Source organism: Carassius auratus, chromosome 30 (assembly GCF_003368295.1).
Source record: "Carassius auratus strain Wakin chromosome 30, ASM336829v1, whole genome shotgun sequence".
NCBI lineage: Eukaryota > Metazoa > Chordata > Actinopteri > Cypriniformes > Cyprinidae > Carassius > Carassius auratus.
Window position 1 is genome coordinate 24,260,631 of NC_039272.1, and position 27,835 is coordinate 24,288,465.

The 27,835-nt window shown below is 39.4% G+C and overlaps 2 protein-coding genes and 1 long non-coding RNA gene across 4 annotated transcripts in view; 2 read left to right on the forward strand and 1 right to left on the reverse strand.

The window, feature by feature from the left end:
- ap2b1 (adaptor related protein complex 2 subunit beta 1) overlaps positions 1 to 16,239 on the reverse strand; it is a 34,320-nt gene extending 18,081 nt beyond the window's left edge. Inside the window, exons 1-15 of the mRNA XM_026212353.1 lie at positions 16,104 to 16,239; positions 15,597 to 15,651; positions 14,575 to 14,680; positions 14,325 to 14,460; positions 13,994 to 14,239; positions 13,729 to 13,919; positions 11,602 to 11,823; positions 11,257 to 11,377; positions 8,127 to 8,222; positions 7,892 to 8,007; positions 7,408 to 7,573; positions 7,042 to 7,140; positions 6,434 to 6,693; positions 5,921 to 6,113; positions 461 to 502 (exon numbers count right to left, since the gene is read on the reverse strand). Coding sequence (XP_026068138.1) covers positions 461 to 502; positions 5,921 to 6,113; positions 6,434 to 6,693; positions 7,042 to 7,140; positions 7,408 to 7,573; positions 7,892 to 8,007; positions 8,127 to 8,222; positions 11,257 to 11,377; positions 11,602 to 11,823; positions 13,729 to 13,919; positions 13,994 to 14,239; positions 14,325 to 14,460; positions 14,575 to 14,680; positions 15,597 to 15,633 — 2,031 coding nt within the window. The 5' untranslated portion in view covers positions 15,634 to 15,651; positions 16,104 to 16,239. The remainder of the gene's footprint in view (positions 1 to 460; positions 503 to 5,920; positions 6,114 to 6,433; positions 6,694 to 7,041; positions 7,141 to 7,407; positions 7,574 to 7,891; positions 8,008 to 8,126; positions 8,223 to 11,256; positions 11,378 to 11,601; positions 11,824 to 13,728; positions 13,920 to 13,993; positions 14,240 to 14,324; positions 14,461 to 14,574; positions 14,681 to 15,596; positions 15,652 to 16,103) is intronic.
- A 76-nt stretch (positions 16,240 to 16,315) lies between these two features.
- LOC113049747 (uncharacterized) lies at positions 16,316 to 25,017 on the forward strand. Of its 2 annotated transcripts, none has more exons than XR_003276639.1 (3): positions 16,316 to 16,391; positions 18,077 to 18,164; positions 23,125 to 25,017. It is a non-coding gene; the product is annotated as an uncharacterized LOC113049747 (long non-coding RNA). The 2 variants fall into 2 exon arrangements; XR_003276640.1 differs by having other exon boundaries at positions 16,346 to 16,391; positions 18,080 to 18,164.
- Positions 25,018 to 25,155: 138 nt separating this feature from the next.
- pex12 (peroxisomal biogenesis factor 12) lies at positions 25,156 to 27,825 on the forward strand. Its single transcript, XM_026212354.1, has 3 exons — positions 25,156 to 25,669; positions 26,453 to 26,988; positions 27,080 to 27,825. Exons 1-3 carry the CDS (start codon positions 25,544 to 25,546, stop codon positions 27,468 to 27,470), a joined length of 1,053 nt encoding a protein of 350 aa, XP_026068139.1. The 5' UTR covers positions 25,156 to 25,543; the 3' UTR covers positions 27,471 to 27,825.
- Positions 27,826 to 27,835: the final 10 nt, after the last annotated feature.

Genomic DNA, 27,835 nt, shown 5'->3' on the forward strand with positions numbered 1-27,835 from the left:
AATTTTTCTGCAAGATTTCTGCTTTATCATCACAGAAAGAAATGTGTTATTTTAAAATATATTCAATTCAATTTCACAATATTAATATTTTATTAATAAATCAAATAAATCAGCCTTGATGAACAGAAGAGAGTTCTTTTAAAAACATTGAAAAAAATTTTTATTATTCCAAACTTTGGCCAGCAGTCTAAATAAGAGCAGACCTAGGAAAAACAAGGCATTTAGGTACCAAAAAAAAAAACACCAATGACAAAGCAGGTTGTGTTAAACAAAAGCTCATCATATCTAGAACTTGTCACCTCAAAGCAGGATGGATTTTTGTGCATGCAAAAGACAGAAACAAAGCAGAACACACAGCTAGGTGCCTACTCTACACAGGCTATTAAGAATCATATTAACAGCAGACAACATGCTGAGTGCGGGCAGACGGATGCGAGCGGAGAGAGAGGAGCTCACTTACTGCAGGACTGCCCCCAACACCTCCTCCCAGGTCTCCCCCGAGCTAAAACAGGGAACAGAAGACCCATTTCAGGCCAACAAACAACACGAGAGAGACAGAGAGACACGTCAACCATCCACTAATAACACAGCTTTCCTGTTTACAAAAGACATCACGTCACAAACAACTTTTAAAGCCTGCTATTTTAAACTTTGTTTTTGCCGTGGCTAAAATCAACCTGAAAATGTAATCTTTGAGACACCCGCAGCCAACAATTCTGCTCGTGTGTTGGCAAAAGTTGCGGGATTTAAGAAAAAACTGATTCGTGAGTGAAGTTACTGCACTGAAATACTGAAATAAAAAAACACCTATTAGACTCTGAACAATATGACAGAAATATGTAACCAAACATGTCCATTACCTGAGGGAAATAATGCTGTAAGAGCTATTTTACAGTAAATCAAAGAATAAAAACAAAAATAAGATAAATATTATAAAAGCAAGACAAGACTATTTTATTCATTAACATTAACTGGACTGTGTAAATGTTTAATATAACAGGTGCTTGGAGAGGTTGAAAAACCAGAGGTTTGGTGATATCAGACTTGGAGGAAACATGTTTCAACATAGCAAAGTATTTAATATTGATGAAAGACAAACATTTCTGTTTGTTCGGAATAAAGTTCACTGGTGCATCACGCACAATAACACTATAAAAGTTCATTTAGAAAGTAAACGGTCATTTCTGATTCTACGACGGCCAAAGCAAAGTAAATTCTTTCTCTTAGTTCACATTCCTCTCACTGACCTTCAGCTGTACAGTCACCTTGATCGTCTCACTGAGAAAATGAGCGAGATTAAACAACCTTGCAGCTTCACACTCAGCGGGACACAGATCACAAGCTGAGCCATGAAGTGCAACAAGCAACGTTTAGGGTACGGGAGAAATGGATGGTTATGTCAAATGCAAATATTCTGAACCAAATCTCAATGGAGGAAAAAACAAAAACAAAACATTTGATACTTTGAGTCATAATGTGATTCAGATTAGACATAGACTTTCTGATATGAGCTAAAGAGGCCGTCGAGACCATGAGTTTAAAAATGCATCCCTTCAGGTGCTGAGTCCACAGTGTTCGTCTCTTTGAAACACTCACGACCTTCAGCACTTTTCACATTGTGTTTAACATATCTGTCTCCATGATAAGGATGACCAACACATTGGTATTTTATTGGAATGACTCATTTATAGTCAGAAGAACTATATTCACTGTACTGAATACGAAGCTTTGTGCCAGTGTTAAGCTGTGAGTTGCAACCAGGTTTAACAATTGGTTGGAAAGGGTAAATATTGTCAATTCAAAATCTTGTTTACATCAGTCCATTTAGAGTCTTGGACTTTTGTTGGATTTCATGTCCATTTAGAGAATTTACTTGGGTCAAAATGTCAATGTCAGCATCCGGAATCAGTGGCGGAATTATACCAAATATACCAAATATGTTTCAAACTCTTTGCATTGGATGTATAGACCCTTTTACAGTTGGTAAACAAAGTGACGTATTTGTGTGGGCGGGGCTTAGCTGGAGGCAGAAAGATTCCCCTCAACACTTGAACAAACGGTAGCTAGCAAGTTTTCTTAGCTTGTTTTTTTAACAATGGCTGGAGAAAATCTGAATATATCTGCTTTATCTGAATATTTAAGGTCACTCACTGTCCGGGACTGCGATAATTATTTGAAAAAGTTAACTTTAACGGACAGAACCAGATTGGTCGACCCGTACACAATCACTCATTGGATGGAAGATCTGACAGGATTACCTCCGATTGAGTGGCCTGACATCTACACTTACCTGATAGAGAAACCGAGCGTGTAACGTTATAGTAAAGAGAAACTGAGGGCGTATAAATTCTTAGATTAAATAAAGAGTGACATTACAGTAAAATTATTATTAAGATGTAAATATTTTCTAAAAAATAAAAATTCTGAAGACTGCAAATTAATTATAAACTTTCTGTATTTATTCTTTCTTACCATGTTCTTAAATTCCGGTCACAATTAATCACAACAATGTATATAAAATGTTCTCCGTCGATTCTGGCAACCAACAACACAACAAGACGACATTTTAAGCTCCTTGAGTAGCCGACCCTGTTTTGGTTTGTATTAGCCGCCTCCAGTTTTCCGTTTGTTTTGCCTCCAGCTAGCGCCGTGATGTACGCGCAAAAGGGGTCTATAGGAGAATAAATCTAAAGTGACTAGTCTGTCAGATAACCATTGTGTCCCATCTTACTTTATGTTCTTATCTCATCTTTCTTGGGGCACAAGAACCAGCACTTTGACTTTTCCCATCATCTCAAGTCTCACAACCTGTGTTTTGTCATTTTTCAGAGGAGTAGTTCATCGGGAGTATCACGGAGCAGGGAAACTCAATTATGAGTATGAGGATCGCAACACCTTTCCTAACACCCTGTTCAACACGGCTTAAGCTAGAACAGTATCTTCACACAGCGAGTGGCCTGTCTCTCTATCCTGGTTTATATAGGGCACGCGTGCAAAGCTCTGACACAGTAACTCTTCCAATTTGGGAGAAGATTGAACTGAGGAGCAGCACCTGCGCTGCCCAGATATAAACGCTTCCCATGTGTCATGCTGGAAATGCCTGCAAGATGCCTGCTTGACAAATCCAATTATACACAAGGAGGAGGAAATAGGCCTTTCGTGGCTCCAGGAAAAAAATAAATTAACAAATCGTTTCCGAATGTGAAGATCCTGGCAATATTTCCAATAATATTCATTAAAGGGACAGATCACCCCAAACATTTCTGTCAGCATTTATTTACCCTCATGTCATCCCAGACAATACAATTTTCTTTAGCGGCGCACAAAAGAAGGTATTCTGTTAAAGTAAGCGAAGTTCAATTTTGAAAGCTCTCAATTCAAAGCCCGATGAAGACCACTCGTGGCCAAAACATTGCAATCCAGTAAATTATAAAGCATTCTTTGAGGAGCAAAAGTAATAGTGTGCCAGTCTTTTTTCCATTTTAGTTTTAAAGCTCGAGAGCCATCTTTTACTGCCATTTTTTGAAGTTGTAAATAAATCAAAGATTATTGGAGTATGTCACAGAAGAGAATACTTTTTCGGTCTTCCTACTTTTAAAATTCAATGTGGAAGTTGTCGTTTCTTGTAATTGAATGTGAAATTTACCAGCAATTTTTAAGTGCAAATTGTGTCAATTCCAAATGTTTTCAGTATTTGGAAAAGAGCAGCTTAGACATTCAGTACAACAACTTAATTTGTGTTCCACAGAAGAAAGAGAAAATATTAAAAGGTGATGTTGTACAGTGTAATTACACAACTAAGTACATGTTACATATACTTACTATTGGGTTAGGTTTAAGGTTTGTTACTTGTTGTTGTTATATATAATTTACAGTAATTAGAATTACCATTATAAGAGTCTGTTACGTAACTACGACAGTGTTATTCCTAAAATTAAAATAAGTGTAAATATTACACTACAAACGTACAGAAGATTTTGTGAATATTTTGATGTTCTTTTAAAGAGCATGATTTGCACAGATCCTGACAAAAAATGTAAATCTTATTTTTACTTCCCTCAGGAACTGTGTATGTGTGTGTTGAGTGGAAGATTTGATGTGGGTTGATGACTGCGTATAAAGTGGCAAGACTTTGAGCCCTGGGGTTCTGGTGAGTTTAGGAGAGCAGGGAATGATATAACACTTTTGAGCTCTCAAACAGAGTCAGAACACTTCATACACCACACTCTCTCCACTCCAACACAAGTCCTGCAGCTATGATCAATGCTCAAAATCATATTAAAGGGGCCATCATTTATAACTCAGCAGCATGATATTTTAAAAATACACAGGCACATCACTGCATGCATAGTCATGATCATCCTTCAGTTTGCTCCATTATTGTTCAGGTTTGGATTTGCAGTACTGAGCAGCATTCAGCACTGTGTCAATAAATGATGAGCACTTGATTGGAAGTCAGAGCGCTTACGCAATCACATTCCAGTTAAGAAGCGCTGTGTTTCGCTGAGTTTCAACCTCTGCTTCTTCACTTTGCTGTTCACTGTCATCAGGCAAAAGATTGTGAGACCAGGTGGCCAAATGTGAAATATACTGCTGCAATCATCTCACGCTGAGTGGAGTGCCCTGAAACCTTGAACCCACACTTGCACCAGTGAACACGCGATCCAGGCTGAGCACAAGCCTCATAGTGAAAACACTGGTCGCTCTAACAAGAGCAACAGCTGCATGGGCGTACCTGAGGACATGATCGCGGCAACTGTTGCTGATTTATCAATTTCAGCTCACTTGTGAAGCAATAGAATTACAAAACCTATTCAAATGTAATTATTGAAAATAAAATGGACTAAAACATTCAAACATTTCCAATGTTTTTTTTAAACAAATTTGCACTCCCTTCATATTCACGATTAAGAAAATAGTTTTACCAAAATACCATGGTTACTTTGATACAGGTGTTACTACTGTAAATACTGTAAACAAACGAAAAACTAATTTATAACATCCTTTAAACAGCATTTCTTTCATTGTTAAAAAACATTATTAAATATTGACAGAATTTATATTTTGAATAAATGTCTTGTTTAAATATTTTGCATAAAAATCTAAACACTCTTTAAATAACTTGCATTAATTTATATAAAAAAAAAACCTGGCATTGAGCTAAGAAAAAAATAATTGTATGTCTCATTTCCAACAAGCAGTACGGTAGAGTACAGTAAAGTATGATTTTGGACAGTGCACCCTAATCAAACTTGCGATTGCACCGTGGAAACATAGTGCATGCTGGAAAGTAGCGATCGGCGTCATACTCGCGCACAGATAATGCACCAATGCCTGCATGTAAAAATATAAAATTCTAAAATACATTGTTGTATTTTTTTATGTTTGTGCCCCTTGATGTAAACAAGCCCAACACGCATAAGCAGCATGGTGGAGCGAGTGAAGGAGACTCTTCATTCCCCTTGTGATGTCATTCTCCTTGTAGCATGCACAAGTGACGATTCTCTGTAAACCAACTTATTGATCTGCAGTGAGTCTTGTTCAGCCATTAGGTAACAGATCCTGTGCTAGGTACCTTAAAAGAAGGATCCCAAAAAAGTGCTACGTATGGTTCACTATTTTGGTACCATTAACAACTTGTCAGTGGAAACAGAAATAACTGCGTACCGTACTAAACTGAACCGTACCGCTCAGTGGAAACGAGGCTTTTATCATCACAATTTTGCCAAATAAACATTGTTATAAAAGCTGTTTGTATACTTGTTCTGAAAAACAAAACAAAAATACTGAATATTTAAATAGATTTTTTGCATAAGATAGCAACAATATCTGAGGTAACCATGGCACTAGAGTAAAGAGTTTAATTAAGGGATGCGGGTCATTACGCAGGATTGTAAAATTATAAAGAAAGAACACGCACCAAACTGTCAAGACCACCTCCGAGTAGATCCACAGCACCTATCTGCATGGAAGACCCCTGGGGGACGTTGACGGGGGGACCGAGGTCCAGATTAAGCAGGTCTCCCAGAAGGTCACCCTGAGATGGAATGACCTGGGGTTGATCGATAGATGCAGCTGGGCCAGCACTGACTGGACTCTCCCCGGTGTCAATACTACAAAAGAATGATGATACACAGGGAGATGGGTAACACCAAGTGAACAAAGGATTCTTCATTGTTTTAGTGGAGAGAGGACAACATAGTTTCTGTGTGGCATTACTTTCCATGAGTCCCCCAATATATTACTGGACTGGATTCGGGAATGCTTTTTTAAAAAGCACATAGCAATAACGCGAATAACAGGGATGCCAGACCTTTACCATGACTTTGAGTTCTTTCTCGTAACAACTTTTTAAACCATTTCATAGAGCTCCCACTAACAAAGAGCCATTTTAAGTCAATGAACATTTCAAGAAGTTTAGCCGTACTAGTACCTGCCGTGCTGGATGGGCAGATGTTTGCGGTGAATGCCGTGGCTTCCTTCCACAAAGGCATTGGGGGGTTTGTGGTAGACGGAGGCAAGCGAGCCGATGTGGCAGATGAGCTCGTCCAACAGGGTGGGCTCGATCAGGTCGGTTTCCTCTGAAATCAAAGGCTTCTCAGACAGCACAACCTCTTTAGCAGTCACAGGGTCAGTGGACAGCAGACGCCAGTAAATATAGCCACGATCACGCAGGTCAGGGTTATCAGAGTCCTGACGAGATGAAGAAAAAAATAAGTGTGAATGGAGAGGAAACGTGACACTGACACCAAGACACTGATCATTTTATTCACCATCTTCATGTTAATGTAATTATTATGATGATGGTGTGGATGTGTTCTGATGCTGATGGACAGCAATGCCCAATGTTGTATACAATGAGCATAAGTACGCTAATGTCCTTAATCTGATATAAAGTGTGCCAGCATTTGTTAACTGTATTTTTTAAATGTGGGTAGACTAAAGACCAAACAAATTTATCTGTGCCATTTTCTAAGCTGCTTATAACAAGTTATAGTGTAACACTACAGTTTATTATGCCCAAGCACATCTCCATCTCACCTGCGTGGCCAGGCTGAGCACTTGCTGAACCAGCTCCTGAGTTTCTGAGGGCTTCTTCAGGAACAGCTTCACTATGGCTGTCAGCAGAGTCAACTGCACCTGAAGCAACAAATACAGCAGATACTCAATCAGATCCCTGCTTTTAAACAAACTATATACAGTGTAAACAAAAAAACACCATAACAGAAAACTGACACACACACAAAAAAACCTAAACAAAAGCAAGCAAAACAAACACCGCGCAACCCAAACAAAACAAAACACACCTAAACAAAACAAACCAAAACAAATAACAAAAAAAATAACAAAATAGAAAACAAACAAACAAACAAACAAAAAACAAACAAACAAAAATATTTATCAAACCTGAGTGCTTTCATCATGAAAGCCCTCCAGGAAACTCTCCAGGAGCTCATCAGCGTTGTCGATACGCTCAGCATATTCACCCACAATCCAAATCATGGCAGCTCGAGCATCTGGCTCATCCAAAGAGTCCAGGTTTTCACACAGAGTGGCAATTATGCTCTCATACCTGCGCAGACAACAGAGAGGTCTTTCAGCTGCCCATTAATTATTTGTTCTTTTATTCTACATGGACTTTTTCTTTTTCTTTAGATGGACAATGTAATATATACTCAATTCCAAAACATAGTGAGTTGCATACACACAGCATTGCTTAATAATCCTAAAATAATAGGATTATTCTAAGGCAGCACAAAATGTATACTGTACAAAACATGCAATCCCAGAATACATTGTGTCAGGCCCAGTAACAAAAATAAATCCAAAGAGGTGGAAGAGTACTAAAAAGTTTCAATGAAATTAGTTGCGATGAGAGCTGTGGACTGACTTGTTGGGGTATTTGCGGAAGATGTCCCTGATGACCACAATGGCCTCTTGCACGACGTAATTGACCTTAGTCTGGATGAGGTCCAGCAGAGTGCTAACACAGCGCTCAGCAGATTGCTATAGTCACAGATAGGAAAAGAAAACTCAGTCACAGATACAGATTTTCAAACATTTCTCTATGGGATGAGGTGACATACAAAAAGATATATAGGGCTGAATAATGAAGCAAGACATACCTCCACTTTAATAGCACAACGGCCGATGGCTCGAACGGCTTTCCGAACAAAGTCTACATCCACTTCGGTGGCATACTCTTTCAGTTCAGCCAATACCTGGATGGAAATCAACATCATTTTAAGTGGACTTCTATATATATCAATCGTACTTCTGAGATGAAAGGCTAAATGACCTCCAAAAGAGAAAGAACCGGAAATGGATAGCTTGGTCTCTCACAAGGTTATAAGCTCTGGGGAAAAGGTCAGGAAGAGTATGATATTAACATTTTACATATGGACATGTTTAAGGGGCTAATAGCTAAATGACATAATATAAGTAAATTAAAAACAGCAAAGTAATTTGCTGTCATATGCAGTGTAAGCACAGCTGTCAATTTACAAGAGGCATATTAGAGCTTGATGGGCTTAAAGGGTTAGTTCACCCAAATATTAAAATTATTTCATTAATGACTCACCCTCATGTCGTAACAAAGCCGTGAGACCTCCGTTCATCTTCGGAACACAGTTTAAGATATTTTAGATTTAGTCCGAGATCTCTCAGTCCCTCCACTGAAGCTGATTTGATATCCGGTTTGCGAATGAATCACTCGATGTAACCGGATCTTCTTGAACCAGTTCACCAAATCGAACTGAATCGTTTGAAACTTTTGAAACGGTTCGCATCTCCAATAAGCATTAATCCACAAATGACTTAAGCTGTTAACTTTTTTAATGTGGCTGACACTCCCTCTGAGTTAAAACAAACCAATATCCCGGAGTTCATGTACTCAAACACTACATTGACTGAACTGCTGTGAAGAGAGAACTGAAGATGAACACCGAGCCGAGCCAGATAACGAACAAAAGATTGACTCATTCACGAGTCAAGAACCGTTTCTGTCGGACGTGTCCGATTCGTGAACCAAGGAGCTGATGATACTGCGCATGTGTGATTCAGCGTGAAGCAGACTGACACATAGAGCGTCTGAACCGAACTGAGTCTTTTGGTGATTGATTCTGAACTGATTCTGTGCTAGTGTTATGGGCGCGGGTAAACCGAAGGCTTGCAGTCATCGACAATGACGTCATCACAACGAAGCGCAAAAGAACCAGTGAACAGTTTTCTTCAACCAGTTTATTGAATCGAACTGTCCGAAAGAACTAATGGTGATCCGAAAAGCAATGCAACCGGTTCTTGACTCAAGAACGACTCAATCTTTCGTTCGTTATCTGGCTCGGCTCGGTGTTCATCTTCAGTTCTCTCTTCACAGCAGTTCAGTCAGTGTACTGTTTGAGTAAATGAATTACTCCGGGATATTGGTTTGTTTAAACTCAGAGGGAGTGTCAGCCACATTAAAAAAGTTAACAGCTTAAGTCATTTGTGGATTAATGCGTATATGAGACGCGAACCGTTTAAAATGTTTCAGGTTGATTTGGTGAACTGGTTCAAAAAGGATATGACAAACTGCTGTTTTTTGAACTCTCTCTCACAACAGACATGGAAGATAAGACAATGATGAATAAAGTCGTAGTTTTTGCTGACCCTCTAACTGACCCTCTGATGTCACATGGAATACTTTGATGATGTTTCTCTTACCTTTCTGGACATGGACAGTATACCGTACACACAGCTTCAATGGAGGCACTGAGAGCTCTCAGACTAAATCTAAAATATCTTAAACTGTGTTCTGAATATAAACGGAGGTCTCACTGGTTTGGAACAACATAAGGGTGAGTTATTAATGACATAATTTTAATATTTGGGTGAACTAACCCTTTAAGCATGTGCTTTTTACTAAACACAATGAGAGACTGTCACTCAATAGAAAGTGTAAGGACCATGTTCCTTTTAGGCACAATTCAGAGCAATGCAAAGAGAAGAAGAAATCAACAATGCAGCTTTAAAAAAGGAAAAAAAAATCAAATAACAGCCCATTTGTACATCAATTAATTTATGTAACATTGAGCTGAACATTACATTTTTCGTTTGAAATGAACTGTTGATTTATTTTCCAGTTAATGCAATCTAAATCCCAGAGGACTGAGGCCAATGTCCTAGCAACGTGTTTGTTAGCATCACAGGATGTAGGACTTATCAGAGAGAGACTGTGATCTCTACATTTACATAAATGACATTGAAGATGATGATGTTATTTATGCAGCTTTAATTAGAGTTAGAGAAATACCTCTATTATTTGAAACTTTTAAAGGCCTTCTCTGGCTTCTAATGAAAGAAACTAAAGTAACTACAGATTCTTAAATGCTCAAACTTGTTTACTTCAGACCATAATAATATCAGGTGAAACATACACTGTAAAAAATGGTATGAGCTATCTACTTAAAAAAATTAAATATCTATAATAAAATATAATATAAGGCTTAAAAACGTTTTACTAATGTTAAGGCTTGACTGTTTTTAATGGAATCTACTTGAATAAATATAGTTAATTCTTCTGAATTATTTAATCTATGACACAATAAATGTAAGATTATTAGTTTTGAGTAAGGCCTGTTTGTATTTTGACCAAATAATATTCTGTACAATTAAAAGACTGTATACAGCCAGAAAGCTCAAAACAAGAAAAAACTTGTTACTGCACTAGCATTAGCAAAGCTACTGCTCACTGAACAAAGCATCATGCCTCATAGTAGTAGTTCATGCAATCATCCATAACTATAAGCTCTACTCTTCTGCTTAATGGTAATGATAGAAACTTCAACATAACAGAAAACCTTTCAAATGTCAAACATAACTGAACACTAAACATTCATTAATAGATGTTTCCCTTTACTCAAAAACACAAAGTATGTTTTTTTGCATGCTGGGAACTAACAATCATTGCAAAAAATAAAACTAATTCACTAATAATTATCTTAAAATATATTAGGAAGCCTTCTTTCCTTATCTTTTTCAGATTAGTCAGTTCTCAATTCAAGCTTAAATCTGCTTAAATTTCCTTCACATATGAAGAAAACATTGGTTTTATTAGTGAAAAGTTCTTAATGTTTTATATACCACACTGAAAAATAAATACTATATTTATCAGCTAAATGATTTTAGATCCTCTAGTTTTTTTACAGTGTAGTTTTCTTGTTGAATATCCTGGTCACACTGTGTTTAAAGCTAAGAGTCAAACTCAGTTTGAAATACCTGGGCAATGTTGGCATGAGAGGCCAGGCGGATCATAATATCCAGTTTCTCCAGTTTGACATAGATGGGGTCATTGTACTTGACAAAGAACACTTTGATCTCTTGCTTCAAAATCTCAGGCCTGCAGTTAGAAAGGGAGAGATCACCATTTGAGGCTCAGTCAAAACATTTATAATTGCTAAGCAAACAGACAACAGGACAATACTGCCATCTAGTGACAATATAGAATGTGATCATGTGTAAAAGACGCTGAGTAATAAGCACACCTCTTAAACTGGTGCCACAGAAAAACAATAAAAAAACAAAAACAAAAAAAGATAAAAAATAGAAGGAGAGCAGTCTAACCGTTTCTGCACAATAAGGTTGATGTTCCTCAAGGCCACATATTGGACCTCAGGTTCGCCAGACAACAGCGTGACGAGGGGAGGAGAGAGCTTCTTCAGAAGAGTGTTGTAGTAATCAGTGTCTTTGGGCAGGAGCTCCAGAAACTTCATCAGTACCTTCACCGCTGACAGCACCACAGCCGAGTTAGCATGAGAGAGACGTGGGGTCACACGCTCACAGATACTAAAAGACACAGGAAGAGGAAGTCCAGAAAGATGATCTGGTATTTTTTGCAGGAAAAGGTTTACCAATCTTTATTTTCAGAAAAAGATGACTTGATATATTTTTTTTATTATTGAGGCAGTTCCTGCACAAAATCAACAGATTGATCAAAGAAGACAAAAGCCCTGTTGTTGTTTGGATTAAATTTGCACAAGAAATTGTTTGCCGTTTTTCAACCTTGGATTTGGATGATTTCAAAATGTTTCACTGAAGTTGGCATGGAATGGAACAAAATGGAATATAAAGTGTGGAGTACCTCAAGGTTCTATCCTGGATGCTTTTTATTTTATTTTATTTATGTCACTTTAATTTGACAAAAACAAATGTAGGGGTATCACAAAAATAATACCATTACTATTGTAATAGTATCATTACTATTATTTTAATAAATTACTATTATTTAATATTAATATTAATAAATAACATTCAGACAGAAAGAGATGTGATTTTTTTTATTGACTTGGACTGAATAAATCAATGCCTGCTTTAAAAACCAAATCCTTGATTTTAATTTCTTCTGTTTGATCTTCCCTTGAATTTCCTGCTATAATCTATGCAATTCATAAGCACTTTGTGTGGCCTGTATTGAACTATTCTTCATGCTTCTCTAAAAATAACACATGAATTCTATGAATATAATCAAAGAAGCGCTACACCTAAAAATTTAATAAAAGTCTCTATTTCCTCTCAGAGACTTATCCCCCAACAAATCTGTTTATCTCTTAATAACATGAAAATTACTATCATGTGAATAAAATCTCAGCTCCAGTTAAATTTCATCTTAAAATTAGCCTTTGAGGAAACTACCAGTAAATGAATGGTAACAGCTCGATCTAAGGTAGCACTAATCTTTTTTTATTGATGTTCCATTTCAAATCTAAAAATAAACAGCAATATTATCATATGCCTGGCATATGTAATTATTCTTCTTCGACAATCACAAGTACACGAATCAGCTTGTTGACATTTATCAACCAGCAGACAACAGGCTTTTTCTGTCTATAATAAACTTCAGGATTTTTGCAATGCAAATTCATAGTAACAGGACAGAAAGAAAACCTGTAAACTACATAACTGCTCCAGACCATTAAAGAGGCTGGTTTTCATGAGATTTTTGAGACTGGTTGTCACGTATACATCTAAACTAAAAAAGGTCTAAAGATATCTGTTTGCCTGTGCAGTCTCTAAGTTATGTGCATTGCATTTTCTTAAAACCAGTTTTCATTAAGTCAATGGCTTAATATTTGAAAATGATTTGAATTGGAAAATTATAAATATTATATATAAATATTAGTATTTTTGTAAGTTTACACTTGGGCTATAAAATAAAATGATTATTATAATAATATTTTACCATTTTATTATATTACAATTTCACAAGGGAAATTTATAATTTTTGTCTTTATTTTGTTTTACATTTTATTTAATAATAATAATAATAATAATAATAATAAATAACAATTTTAATAATAACAATAATAACTTAATATTATAATAATAATTATTTTATAGTCATATTGATCAGCTATAAACACATAGTTTTGGCCAAATTGTGAAGCTCTACAAACAAGCAAAGCAAAATTTTATTGTAATTTTCATCAGAAAAATTGCAATTGCAATTAAATATTTTTTCTCCAAATTGGGCCCGTTTTAAAATTGAACTTGGTAAGAAAAATGTGTTATTTAAATAAAATAGCCTTGGCTTAAGGGTACAAACCTGTGGAGAAATTCAAATCTTGCTGATACACATAAGATACAAAAAAATATATGTACATATAAACAAAATAAAATCATTCGCTCTCCATAATCTCTATCCACCTGTAGAGATAAAGAAACCAGTGACTATGAGGATTATTATCCCCTCACCTCTGGGCCTCACGCTCGTCTTTGGGGTTGTAGTTAGAGAGACAGTCCAGGATGAAGATCTGACCCCACTCAGTGCATTCATTGAGGGCCGTCAGGAGCTTATTGATGTTCTGAGGATTCAGGTCCAGAAGGTTGCTGTTGGGGTGAGACTCGCTGATCTCGGACAGGGCAGCAACTGCATTAGCCACAACCTGTGTGAAAATCAGACATCAGTAAAGAACTGTGAGTGGGGAAGTATGCATTTAATAGATCCAAAGTATCGAACCATGGGGTTGGAATCAGCAATCAGGTCCCTGAGGGAATCCAGGAAGCCCTGGTCCTCCACCATCTGGGCGTTGATGTCATGCAGTTTGGCCACGCACACTGCAGCGGTCTTCCTCACATAGGGGTCTTCATCCTTCAGACACTTTCGCAGAGGCTCGCACAAGTACTCAGTGATCTTGTCCACACGAATACAGCCCATTGTGCGCACAGCCAGAGCTCGGATCAGAGGGTTCGGATCCTCACAGTCCTAAAAAAAAAAAAGAAAGAATAACTTCAGACCTCTGGGTGGAATTTTACAAAATCATGATCCCAAATTTAACAGCAATTCTCACCTTGACAAAGCTGTTGACGGCCATGATGGCCATGTCAGGTTGACTCTTGGCATAGTTCATAAGGTACAGGTAAACCAGTTTCTTCAGCTCCAGGTTATCGGTCTGCATGCAGTTTACCACATCTGGAAACAAGGAACTAAAGAAACCGGTAAAAGGGTATTAGCATAACTATTTGGGTGAAAATAGTCATCTTTTAAGAATTGTGGGAAGTAAGAGTGCATGTCTGATTCAGATATGGAGGTCAAAGCACCTGACATCCTTGCCCACTGTCATGGCTGCAATGACTTTCTTCACTGCCTCTTTCCTCTTCTCCTTCTTCTCATTGTTCAGCTCGGCCTTCAGCTCAAAGATTTCACCTGTAACAGAGAGTAAAATGATCAGTGCTCATCTGATCTGAAGAGTTCACTGGAGCAGAAGGGAAGAAGTAAATACAAATGTACCCTTAAAATTACCTGGAAAAATCAACAACTTATTATAGATTGGTGGTGTGTCAGAGTGCCTGTATGCAAACTGAAAAAAAAACTGTGTGTGTGTGTCTTCTACTTTGATCATTTACAAACATGAGCGTGCAAATGCAGAGGCATCATGGCCATTCAAAGCAAGGAGCACGTGCCTTTCCGATTTTTGAGCCAAACATATTTGAATGCAAATTTCAAAAGGCAAAAATGAAATATTTTTACATTTTATAATTCTGTTCCACGATCACTGCAGGAACAGATCTGAAAAAATGCCAGTGGCTTTTGGTGAAATTCACATTTTGAAGCCAAAATGGGTGTTATAGCCTCTATGATTTGTGCATATCCAATGAGTTTATAAGCGTGGGTGGTTGGGGGGGGGGGGTCTGGAAGACTGAATCAATGATATCATCTTATCAATAAAGAGTGCACCTGTTCCAGCTCATAATTTAAAAGTATGTAATGGGATCTGAAGACATTGTAGTATTATTACAGTGAAACTTTAAGTACATTTTTATTTTAAATAAATATTTTTATATGGTGTTGGGTTTTGAGTTCAGTTGTAATTTTTCTTGGTTTCAAATTTTTTTTTTTTATGTCTAAGGATCTCAGTCCAGGTCCAACCCAAATTTTTTCACTAAACTATCATGACTCATAATAAAGAATGAACCACCAGAACTGAACATACATGGTCTAAAACAACATACAGAAAATATTATATCAAACTGTAAATTGTTCAGGGGTTTCAGTTCAGTTCTTTTTTTAATCATATTACCATCCCACAGCCTAAATGAACACATTTAAGCTCTCTACTTGCCTTTTTTGTTGGTGGTAAAATACTTGGAGTCAGTCATTCTGACAGCTTCTCAAATCTGAAGAGGAAGAAATAAAGCACATTTACATATCAACATTTTAAAAACGCATAAAATCAACAGTATAATCTCAAAATGTCCGTTATTGACGGCTGGCAATTTTAATGAAATTAGATTACACATACAAATCTGAAACATGCCTGTGATTCCCAATTTACACAGGAAATCATCAGGGACAGTTATGTAGAGCATTGCTAACGTTACATGAACATACACAGTAACACCGCCGTGCATTATAAAGGATTACATAAACTAAAAATACGTCAAACTTAATATCTGCAGCTGTACTTCAAAAATGTTCTAACCGTTAAGTTTATTAATTGGGCGTGACCCAAAAATGATCCAGCTATGCTAGGCTAGTAAAAACCTTGGAAGCAGGATCTTCATCGACTGAAATACAGACATCTGTCCTAACTAGATTATAATGCAAACACAGACAATCAGCTACGCACAAGGGGTGTAAGAATCGACGCAATATACGAAAATCCTCGGTTACTGGAGCACTTCCCGGAGAGATGGGAGACGCGGTTGCTTCCTCTGCTTTCGGTCGGCCTTGGAAGAAGATGGAGCGCACCCGGAAAAACAAAATGAAGCGCGGAACCAACACGCGAGGAGAGCGCGTGAGACAGACCGGAGCCGCGCAGATGTTACACCGGATGCAGACAAGAGACGGGTGTGTGCATAGACAGTAAGAAAGGGTGTGTGGCTGCAATCATGCATCATTCTTATATCTCATATAAGTGAGTTTATTACATCAGTTCACGAGGCCATATTAGATTCAGCGATGCATGAGAAAATATCACAGCAAATGTTTTTTTTGTCTCAGATTGTGTGAAAACCAGTGTGTAGTTATATACAGTCAAGGAATTTAGACTAGATTCCAAAATATTTGTGACTGCATGTACCTAAAGAGCCTCCACTTTTTTCTTTTGTTTAATTTTGTTACATGTTATCCTTTGAACACTGCCACCCATCGTATGTTTGATTGTTTTGAAGAAGTATGGCATAACTCTACACATTGTGCACAATCTTATTATCACGTTATAATATCTATAATTTCTTACAGTACTAAAGTTGGTTCACTTGGTTTACTTCTTTGGATAATTAAACATTGACAGGTCATACTTTGCTTAAATGGACTGTTCAGATTTGTGAAATTTCACAGTAAACGTTTTGTCTGTTGACTGTTCCTTAAATTAACAGCTTTCTACATTTTCTCCAAGTGGCCTAAATATTCAAATAGATATTCTAATTTGTTGTAATATTATTCTGAATAATATTATAAAATGTTTTAAAATATATAATCAGTTTATTTGTAATGAAATAAATATTGCAATAGTTTTATCAAATCCCTCCTGCTCTCTGTATGGCTGGGCATCAGAGGAATGTGTGAAGAAAAAAAAAAATATATATATATATATATATATATATATATATAATTATTATTATTTTTTTTTTATTTTTTTACAAATTTACACCATGGTCCTCAAATGGGAAAAAAAATGTTTACAAATGTCTTCCTTCAAAAGATACCACAAATGTGCAAATATTTAAAAATGCATTTTCTGCATAACAAGTGTGTTGAAGGTGTGCAGATGTCCTTCCCCCCCCCCCCCCCCACATAAGGGGTGTTCAATTAAAGTGCCAAGAGACCCAGTATCTATTACAAATTAGGATATTGGGTCCACAGAGCCATGGCATCTGAGAATAAAAAATCCCAATTAGATGTTAATATTAAAATGTAAGATCAGACGTTTTAGCAGACTATTTTTTCTTTACATTTAGATACATACAGTATGTAATACAGAAGGCACAGAAAATAGGGGTCCAGAGTTTTCCTCCTGAAGTCTGGACCATTTTTATATGTTGCATAAAATGAGATCTACTAAAAACAAACCAATAATGTACATAAAACGCTCATCATGTGCAGAAAACAAAGTTAATTAGCAATTTGAAGTCTTTCCATGCTATATAAAAATAATTTTCCCATTTTTAGCATTTATGTTTATTTTAAAATGCTCTTAACATGCTGATTAAAATCTAGATGAAAAAGGACTTGTCTCAAACTGGTTTTCACAGTCAGTCATATATGATGATGATGATGGGTAAAAATAACCATAATTAAACCATTGTTTTTTTCTGCGAAAGTTTCGATGTATTTTGCCACTCGCCTCATAGCTACCGTAATGTTGTTAAAATAACCATGTGATCTGCAGCAACGCACATGGGAAGGGCTTACATGAAGCATGTTTGGCTCTAAAAACATATTATGAAGTAATTAAATTGTCATTAATAAATTAAAGAAGAATTGCATGCTTCTGTGGTGGTTTGGATTCAGCGTTCTGTTGAGTTGAATAAACTAACTCAAAACCACACTACTATTATTTCTTGATGGAAATTTTAACTTTTTTTGGTTTGTTTTTAGCAGAACTATCACCCAACAATAAGAATTCACACTGAGAACATGAGTGATCCCTGCAGAATGAAACAGCACGGGACTGAAGAACAAAGAGGTTGGTGTCTATACTCGATACTTTATTAGACAACTGTAAATACTATAAGCCCTTTCACACAAAAAATGAACCGAACCAGTGTATTCCTGTGAAGCCATTCATGGCACAAGCATTTTCTTGAAGCAACCCTGTTTTTATTCTGCAAGTGTGCTCAGTCCAGTAAGTAATAACTTATTTCATGTCCCACACTGCTGTAGTTTCTGGTGGTGTTAGCACACAGATCAGACAGACAAATGAGCAGAAGCCAAAAAATTGTTTGAAATAAAATATTTGCATTTCATGAATGCACTGAAGTACATAAATGTGAGTCATTTGCATAGAGCTTTTTTAGTCATCCAAGACCAACTTGTATCTGTTTGAAATGGGAAATAACAATAATACATAAAAAAAAACTTTAATAAAAAGCAATAACATAAGCCATGAACTGTCTCATATGGTATTTCTTATGGTCAAATCATCAAGGCGTATTTATTGACAAACAGCACAAAAGTCAGATATATATGAAGAATCATAGGAAACACAGGCGGGCGGACACAAGGCTGATGGAATGGTGACGCAGGGACTTCGGTGGACAACAGATGGTGGTGCTCGGTCCAGTGATGATCCCTTGAATCCCGGTGTGTGTGTAATCCTCGTGATGGTGCTCGGTAATCCAGTGCTGAGTGAAGATCCAGGAACAAATGACGATAACAGGAAGACTCAGGCAGGAACTAAGGACACAGGAACAGGTACGGGAGCACACCGGGGAGAAACAATGATCTGACAACATGAAACACAAGTTACTGAACTTATAAAGGAACAAACAATTGAAACCAGCTGGCGCTGCTGATCATCGCTGACACACAGACACACAAATAACAGCACGCTAGAAGAGAGAAAGAGAGTGAATTCATGAACCGTGACAGTACCCCCTCCCCTAAGAACGCCTCCTGGCGTTCCCTGGCGGACTTACCTGACGATTGTAATCATCGATCAGAGAGTGATCCAGAATGTCTCTAGCACCAGGTACGGAAATCCGTGTCCCCTCCTTCTCGAGTCCAGAATACGACTAACCAAATAAGTAGGTTCCCCATCTACGAGACGCGGCGGGGGAGGAACTGGGACAGGCGGATTAATAGGTGCCCAAAACACGGGTTTGATCTTTGATACATGGAAGGCAGGGTGAATTCTCTTGTACGTAGGAGGAAGTTTGAGGCGGACTGCCACCGGACTAATGATCTTGACAGGAAACGGGCCAATAAATTTGGGAGCAAGCTTATTAGAGACGGAGGAGAGAGGAATGTTCTTAGTAGAAAGCCACACTTTTTGACCAACGACGTATACGGGAGGCTTTGACCGGTGGCGATCGGCCTTGGCCTTGGTGCGCGCCCCCACTTGGAGAAGAGTCTCACAGGCTCTAGTCCAAGTGTGGTAACACCTCTAGATGAAGGCGTGAGCGGAGGGGACCGCGACTTCGGATTCCGTATTGGCAAAAAGTGGTGGCTGTTAACCTAAACTACACTCAAACGGAGTAAGGCCCGTAGCTGACACTGGTAACGAGTTGTGTGCGTACTCCACCATAGAAAGTTGTTGGCTCCAAGAGGAAGGATTCTTGGAAACCAAACATCCCAATACTCTCTCCAGATCTTGGTTGGCCCTCTCTGATTGACCATTGCTTTGGGGATGAAACCCCGAAGAGAGACTAACCGTCGCCCCCAATAATCTACAAAACTCTTGCCAAAATTTGGACACAAATTGGGGACCCCTGTCAGAGACCACGTCCATCGGGAGGCCATGTAAACGAAAGACGTGATCTATGACAGCAACCGCTGTCTCCTTGGCTGAAGGTAATTTGGGCAAGGCGATAAAATGAGCCGCCTTCGAGAACCGGTCCACGACCGCCAAAACGACAGTCTTGCCCTGCGAGGGCGGGAGGGCGGTAACAAAATCTAGCGCGATGTGGGACCAGGGTCTCGAAGGGACTGACAGCGGTTGTAGTAACCCATCAGGGGGTCGGTTGGACGTCTTACCAGTGGCACAAACAGAGCAAGCCAAAACAAAACTACGGATATCACGAGCCATTAACGGCCACCAGAATCGTTGCTTAACCAAAAAACTGGTACGATTAACTCCTGGATGACAAGCTATACTGGAGCAATGACCCCACTGAATGACTTCGGACTGAAGTCTTCAGGGGCGTTACCCCTTCTAAGGCCTTCATGACCTTCGATTCGACCTCCCATCTGAGAGTGGAGACCACTAATGTCTCGGGTAAAATACACTCGGGAGTGGACGGGCGTTCGGAATGGTCAAAAACACGAGATAAAGAATCGGGTTTGATGTTTTTGGAACCCGGGCGGTACGAAAGAGAAAAGTCAAAAACGATGAGAAAAAAAACGTGCAAGGGTGAATCTTATCGTCTGTGGCAGAACGTTGGGAAAGAACTGCTCCTACCCCCACCTCTGACGCGTCGACCTCCACCACGAACTGACGAGATGGATCAGGGGCAACGAGGATGGGAGCCGAAACGAAGCGGCTCTTAAGTTTGGCAAATACAGCCTCCGCTGTATCGGACCACCTGAACATTGTTCTGGGGGAGGTCAAGGCGATCAGAGGAGCGACTAGTTGGCTGAAGTTACGAATAAAACGTCGATAAAAATTGGCGAATCCCAGAAACCTCTGTAGGGCCTTACGGGAATCTGGACTTGGCCAATTTATCACAGCCTTAACCTTGTCAGGATCCATATGCACTCCCTCAGACGAGACGATGTACCCTAAAAAGGGGACGGACTGTGCATGAAAAACGCATTTCTCCGCCTTGACAAAAAGCCCATTCTCTAGCAACCTCTGAAGCACTCGTCTGACGTGCTGAACGTGTTCCTGGAGAGAAGAGGAAAAGATCGATATGTCATCCAGGTAAACATATGAATTGATCAACCTTATCTCTCAGCACGTCATTGACGAGTGCTAGGAAGACCGCGTTCGAGTTGGATAGCCCGAAGGGCATAACAAAGTATTAAAAGTGCCCTCTGGGGGTATTAAATGTGGTCTTCCATTCATCTCCCTTCCTTATGCGAACCAAATGATAAGCGTTACGTAAATCCAATTTTGTGAAGATGGATGCTCCCTGCAATTGTTCGAAAGCTGAAGACATCAACGGCAAAGGATAAGTATTCTTTACCGTGATGTTGTTCAACCCTCGATAATCAATGCACGGTCGCAGAGACCCATCCTTCTTCCCCACAAAAAAGAACCCCGCCACCGCTGGAGATGAGGAAGGTCTAATGAATTTGGTTGCTAGAGAATCAGAAATATATTTCTCCATAGCCTCCCTCTCTGGGACAGAAAGTGAATATAACTTGCCCTTAGGCGGAGACTCACCTGGTACTAAGTCTATGGTACAGTCATAGGGACGATGTGGATGAAAGAGAAGCAGCACAAGACTTACTGAACACTTCTCTCAGGTCCTGGTACTCTTCGGGCACATTAGATAAATTCACCGCCTCCTCCTGGAAAACAGACACAGGTACAGACGAACACGCAGACACTAGACATGACTCATGACACGTATTACTCCACATAGAGATAGAATTGTGCCCCCAATCGACTCTGGGATTGTGTTGTGTGAACCAAGGATGACCAAGTACGATCGGTGCCATAGGTGAGTTCATGAGGAGGAATGTTATTGTCTCAGTGTGGTTGCCAGATGTGATGAGAGTGATGGGTTCAGTAGCATGTGTAATGTTGGGAAGCTGTTGTCCATTGAGAGCATTGACAGAAATCTTGTACGTGAGAGGGGTGATAGGAATGTGAAGACCGTGAGCCAGTTCTAAATCCATAAAATTACCCTCTGCCCCCGAATCCAGTAAGGCCTTGGTGTCCTGGGTGTTGGTTGCCCACCTTAGTCTTACCGGAAGGAGAGTAGATGATGATGGTGATGATGAGGTCTTCTCGGCGGAGATCCCACCCGATAGTAGCCTCCTAGTTACTACCGGGCTAGATCCTCTTAACAGGCATGAGTGGATGAAGTGGCCCGCCCTCCCGCAGTAAAGGCACAGTCCTAGGGATCTCCGCCATTCTTCTCCTCCCGGGAAAGCCACCTGCATGTGCTCCGGATCGTAAGAGGAACTGACCGTATCCAGTAATTCTGAACGTCTGGTCGCCATGCCGCGAACTGGATGGTCTTGTTGGAAACGGCCCATTCTGCTCAGCCGAGCATCCACTCGAAGTGCTAATTCGATAAGTCCATTGAGACTAGTGGGAAGGGCCAGCATATAAATTTCCCTCTGAATACGGTCAGCCAACCCATGCAGGAATCTGTCCCACTGCGCCTCCTCATTCCATCGGCACTCTGCAGCCAGGGTGCGGAACTGGATGGAATATTCAGACACCGAACCGTGACCTTGGCAGAGATCGGCGAGTAGTCTGGCCGCCTCCCTACCCGCCACCGTTTGTAGACAAACTGTAGCTCACTGCAAAATAATTATTTGATAAAGACAATGAGGATTAGAGAACAGGATGTCAAGCATTAAGCAAAAATAGGTTTTCTCATAAAAGCAAGGTATTCAGTATCCCGAAGCCTCTCTTATATTAAAATCCATAAAAAAAGTCATTGTCTCCCAGCCAGTGAACCACCATGTTACTCTGTGTGTATGTGTGTGTGTAATTGAGTAGAGACTGTGGAGATATTGCCATATTTCTGAGTTTAAATGGGCTTTAAAAGATTGCTCAGTTTAACATTTCCTCATTATTATTCTAAAAGTAATGTAAAAAGGAATTCAAGATGTTACAAGGCAGCTTTAACATGTCCCAGAATTATTGTTTTATAATTAAGCATTACAAGCTCATGCTCATAAAAGTGCACATTTGTGCAGTTATTGCATATCAAACATGAGAACATGGTATTGTAAGTTCATTAACTGTGGTGCTCAATTTTAATTGGTATCTCTTTTGATTTGTAATGGTATAATGTTTATTTCAGACCTGATGGAAGTGAGCAAGAAAGGACAAAAGAAACCAAAAAATCCATCAACAGCTCTCTTCACACGAGAATTCGTACTAGAGAGGAGCAGAAACACAAACAAGCCACAAGGCAGCAGTTGAGGAGGATCCACGCTGAAGATGAACTGTACACATGTGATCAGTGTGAGAAGAGTTTCACATGCAAAGAAGACCTGAAGAAACACATGAAAATCCACAGTGGAGAGACGCTGCACACGTGTGAACAGTGTGGTAAGGGTTTCAAACTCAAAGGACAACTTGGGATACACATGAGGATCCACACTGAAGAGAAGCCGTTCACATGTGATCACTGCGGGAAGAGTTTCTCACAAAAAGCACACCTTAAGGAGCACATGAAAATCCACACCGGAGAAAGGCCGTAGTCATGTGATCACTGTGGGAAGAGCTTCCTTCAAAAAGACAGCGTTCAGAGACACATGACAATCCACACTGGAGAGACGTCGTTCACATGTGATCGATGTGGGAAGAGTTTTGACGTCAAAAGAAGCCTGTTATCACACATGAAAATCCACAGTGGAAAGAAGTTACACGTTTGTGATCAGTGTGGGGAGAGATACAGATGCAAAAAAAGATCTTAGGCAACACATGACAGTCCACACTGAATACAGGCCGCACACATGTGATCAACGCGGGAAGGGTTTCACACGAAAATAACACCTTCAAAGACACATGCTTATCCACACTTGAGAGAAGCCGCACACATGTGATCAGTGTGGGATGGGTTTTGCAAAAAAAAACGTCCTTGCCGTACACAACTATCCACACTGGAGAGAAGCCGCACGCATACGATCAGTGCGGGAAGAGTTTTGCACTGAAAAATAGCCTTAATGAACACATGAAAACTCTTACTGGAGAGAAGCGGCACACATGAGAGCAATGCGGGATGAAATTCACACAGAGATCGCACCTTATGGTACACAAGAAAATCCACACTGGCGAAAAGCTACACACGTGCAATGAATGTGGCAGGAGTTTCACACACACTTCCACGCTAAAAAAACACCTACATACCCATTCTGAACAAAAACCGTTTTACTGCGATCAATGCGGCAAAGGTTTTAATCTGGAATCAACCCTGAAGAGCCACCTGAAAGTTCATGCTGAAGTCGTTGTCTTTTCTGTGACAAGAGTTTTAGTCTGCTGAGTGTTTTTAAGCTGCACCAGAGAAGGCACGGCTCTGTGAAGTCTTTTCTGTGCTTTGAGTGTGGGAGGTCCTTTTTTACAAATACTGAGCACCAGACAAGTCACACTGGAGAGAAACCTAACAAGTGTTCGCACTGTCACAAGGGATTCTCTTTGCTGGGAAACATGAAAAAACATGAGAGGATCCATACTAGAGAGAAGCTGCAGACTGCAAACTGCCCTCCAAGTGAGAAGAGTTTTAGTAAATGATGCATTCATACAAAACACAAACGTATGAAATCGTGACCAAAGTGAGCAATAGATGGAGAAGGGCTTGTGAAAAGCAGTGAAAAACAAGCTGATGGATGTGCAGACAGAAGAAACTTACAGAAGGATAAACATCACTGCAACACTCCACTGATCTGGGCTTTATGGCGGTGTGGCCAGCCTCAGTCCTCTCCTCAGTGAAGACACATGAAAACACTTGGAAATTGCAAAAAAGCACCTAAAGGACCCTCAGACTGTGAGAAACAATATTATCTGGTCTGATGAATCATTTCAAATCATTTAACTAACCAGCTAATATTCATTGAGAATATAGACAACACATGCATTGATGTAATTGTCTATGGGCAATATGTTTAATCTGTTCTATTTTTCTATCTATCATGATACACTAATGATTCATTATTACTTGATACAAAATTATATTTAATAATACAAAACAAAATAACTTCACATGATGTTTCTCTCTCTGTGCCATTTAGTGCTTTCAGACAATGATGTTTGTCTTTGATCATTTCTGTGCATGCTGCATAATATAATGCCGAAATAAACAATCAGCATATAGATTTGTTACTATCTGACGTATTTGCATTTAATTTGCATTGAGAAATTGGTTTTCTTGATAGTTTCAGAATCCGTTCATTAGAAACAGTAGAACAGAATATAATATTTAATAGATTACCCCAGCACAGTAGGTGGCAGTATGAACGTGTTTTGTTGACCTAAAAGACGACAGAAGGATAAATCCAGTAACAGGAAAAAGAAAAAGTGTTGCTACAGCTTGTGACCGTTGCACAGCACATTGTTTTGTGCAGTGTAATTTTCTGCCGAAATTGTCTTGTTTAATAAAACGATGAAAATATTAAAATTAAAAGACTATTAGGACTAATCCTAAAATTTTCGCTCGCTTTGTTGTTGTCTGAACTGTGAAGTTGTCCGTGTTTGCTCACATCTGTGTTGATCCCAGTGTAATGGCAGAGCGAGGAGCACATTTAACAACAGCGGCTCCAGCTGAAGACAGACCCTCCGTGTTTGAGGTTTTAGCTCAGGACTCGTTGATGAATGCTGTTAAACCTGCATTACTGCATGCTGTGAAGGTATACTTACCCATTTAATATATCGTGTATTGCATTTGACACTACTGTACAGTAAATGACCTTATGGTATAAGACTAATCTTGCTTCATGCTCTCATATACCTGACAGATTGTAAAGTGAATCACAAGAACTTGTTGTGTGCGAAATATAGTAGCAGTATGTACAGCTGTCCTCATACGCACTGAATAACTTATGACGCACTCTATTTGCCATAATGAGCAAAATTCAGTCCAAGAACACTGTGTTTGAAACCCTCAGCTGGACCTTTCATCTCCAGAGAGAAGGATGAACCAGGCTGAACTGGACTGCGTGAAGCTATTTACACAAAACTGGATTTAAAAACACAAAATAACCACATTTGTGAGCATAGGCCATGGGCTTCCAATCTTTTAGATGCCACAGACCCCCAAATATGATTTTCTTCATGTGATGGATCCACATGATAAAATGTTAGACATCTATAGAGTTTCCTGTATAAAGATGGAAGTTTTCCTGTAAAAAACAACGTGTTGTATATTATATTGTTTTTATTTATCTTATCTAAGTCTAGTTAAATTTTCATTTATTTTAATCCAGATTTTAAAATCAATTTTATTTGTTTTAATCTTATTTTTAATATTTTGTACTATTCTTTTTTTCTCTGAGCATTTCCTGGGACCCCCTAGCGTACCATTTCAAACATATTTCTGTTGTTTTATATATACTAAAATATAGCAATGATGAAATATACTTCACAGTATTTACTGCCATTGAAAATCATTGATTGTCTGTCTCTGTCCAAAGATCCTTGCCACGTCTAACCCCGCTCGCTATGGAGTTCTTTGGAGAAGGTTTGATGAGATTTACGCTGTCCTGGACGTGTTATTGCAGCATCATTTCCTCTCCCGCACCAGCGCCTCATTTTCGGAGAATTTCTACGGTCTGAAGCGTGCCGGAGAAGACGGCACGCGTGCAGCTCATCTGGGACTCCGGCGCAGACAGCACTGGCGCTCCCTGTTCCTTCTGGCCCTCCTTCCTTACCTACACACCAAACTGGAAAAAATCCTGGCTCGACAGAGAGACGAGGACGATTTCTCCATCCGCTTGCCTCAGTCCTTCATGCAGAAGATGTACAGGGCTTTTTTGGCTGCGTACCCCTTTGTGTGCATGGCTTGGGATGGCTGGGTCTTTTGCCAACAGCTTTTGTATGTTTTCGGCAAAACTCGGACACATTCTCCGCTCCTGTGGCTGGCAGGGGTTAAACTCTCATACCTCACGGCTAATGACATACGCAGCCTGGATCTCAAGCCATCGGGCCCCGCACTGAGCCCCAGTCAAAGGTGAGTTTATTTTGAGTCTCTGCTACATTACTTTCTTGAGGTTTACCAAAATATAAAGACGTTTAATTAAAGCCAAAATCTCTCTTTTCAGCTTCAGAGAGCAATTTCAGCACTGGGTCTCTGCAGCGGTTGGTGGTGTGGCTGTGTCTCTGTCAACCAGCCTCTCGATTGGAGTGTTTTTCCTGCAGTTCCTGGAGTGGTGGTATTCATCCGAGAACCAGAGCACTGTTAAATCCTTGACCACCCTTCCAACCCCTCCGCCGCCTCTCCACCTTCACAGCCAGGAGACGTCGCCCACACACATCAAAGTCTGCCCGCTCTGCAGGAAAGTGCGCACCAATGACACCGCGCTGGCCACTTCGGGCTATGTGTTTTGTTACAAGTGTATATATGTGTTTGTTAAAGCCAATCACAGGTGTCCCCTCACTGGCTACCCTTCAGGACTGCAGCACCTCATTAAAATATACGCACCTGATGGATAGACTGGTAACATCTGTTTAGTTTGATTTCCAAGATGCATCATTAATGTGGATCTGTCCGATTTGACCTAATTATTGCACATCGTTCAGGTGAACAACAGGTTAAGTGTTAATTGTTATCCTAAGGAAGCTACTATAATTAGTTTTTGTGATACGGTTAAAATTATTTTTTAATTTGTGAAATGTGTAAAGATTACATTTGTACAGATATCATCATTGCCGACTCTTGTTTATAGTTGCAATGCAATTAAATGAATGGCAGATCTTTTCTTTCATATTGTGACATGCATTCAATTGTAATAAATGCCTGGGGAAAAATAAAAACAGAGCTGGGACTGCTGTGCCCCAGTTGTCGATTGGATTTTGGG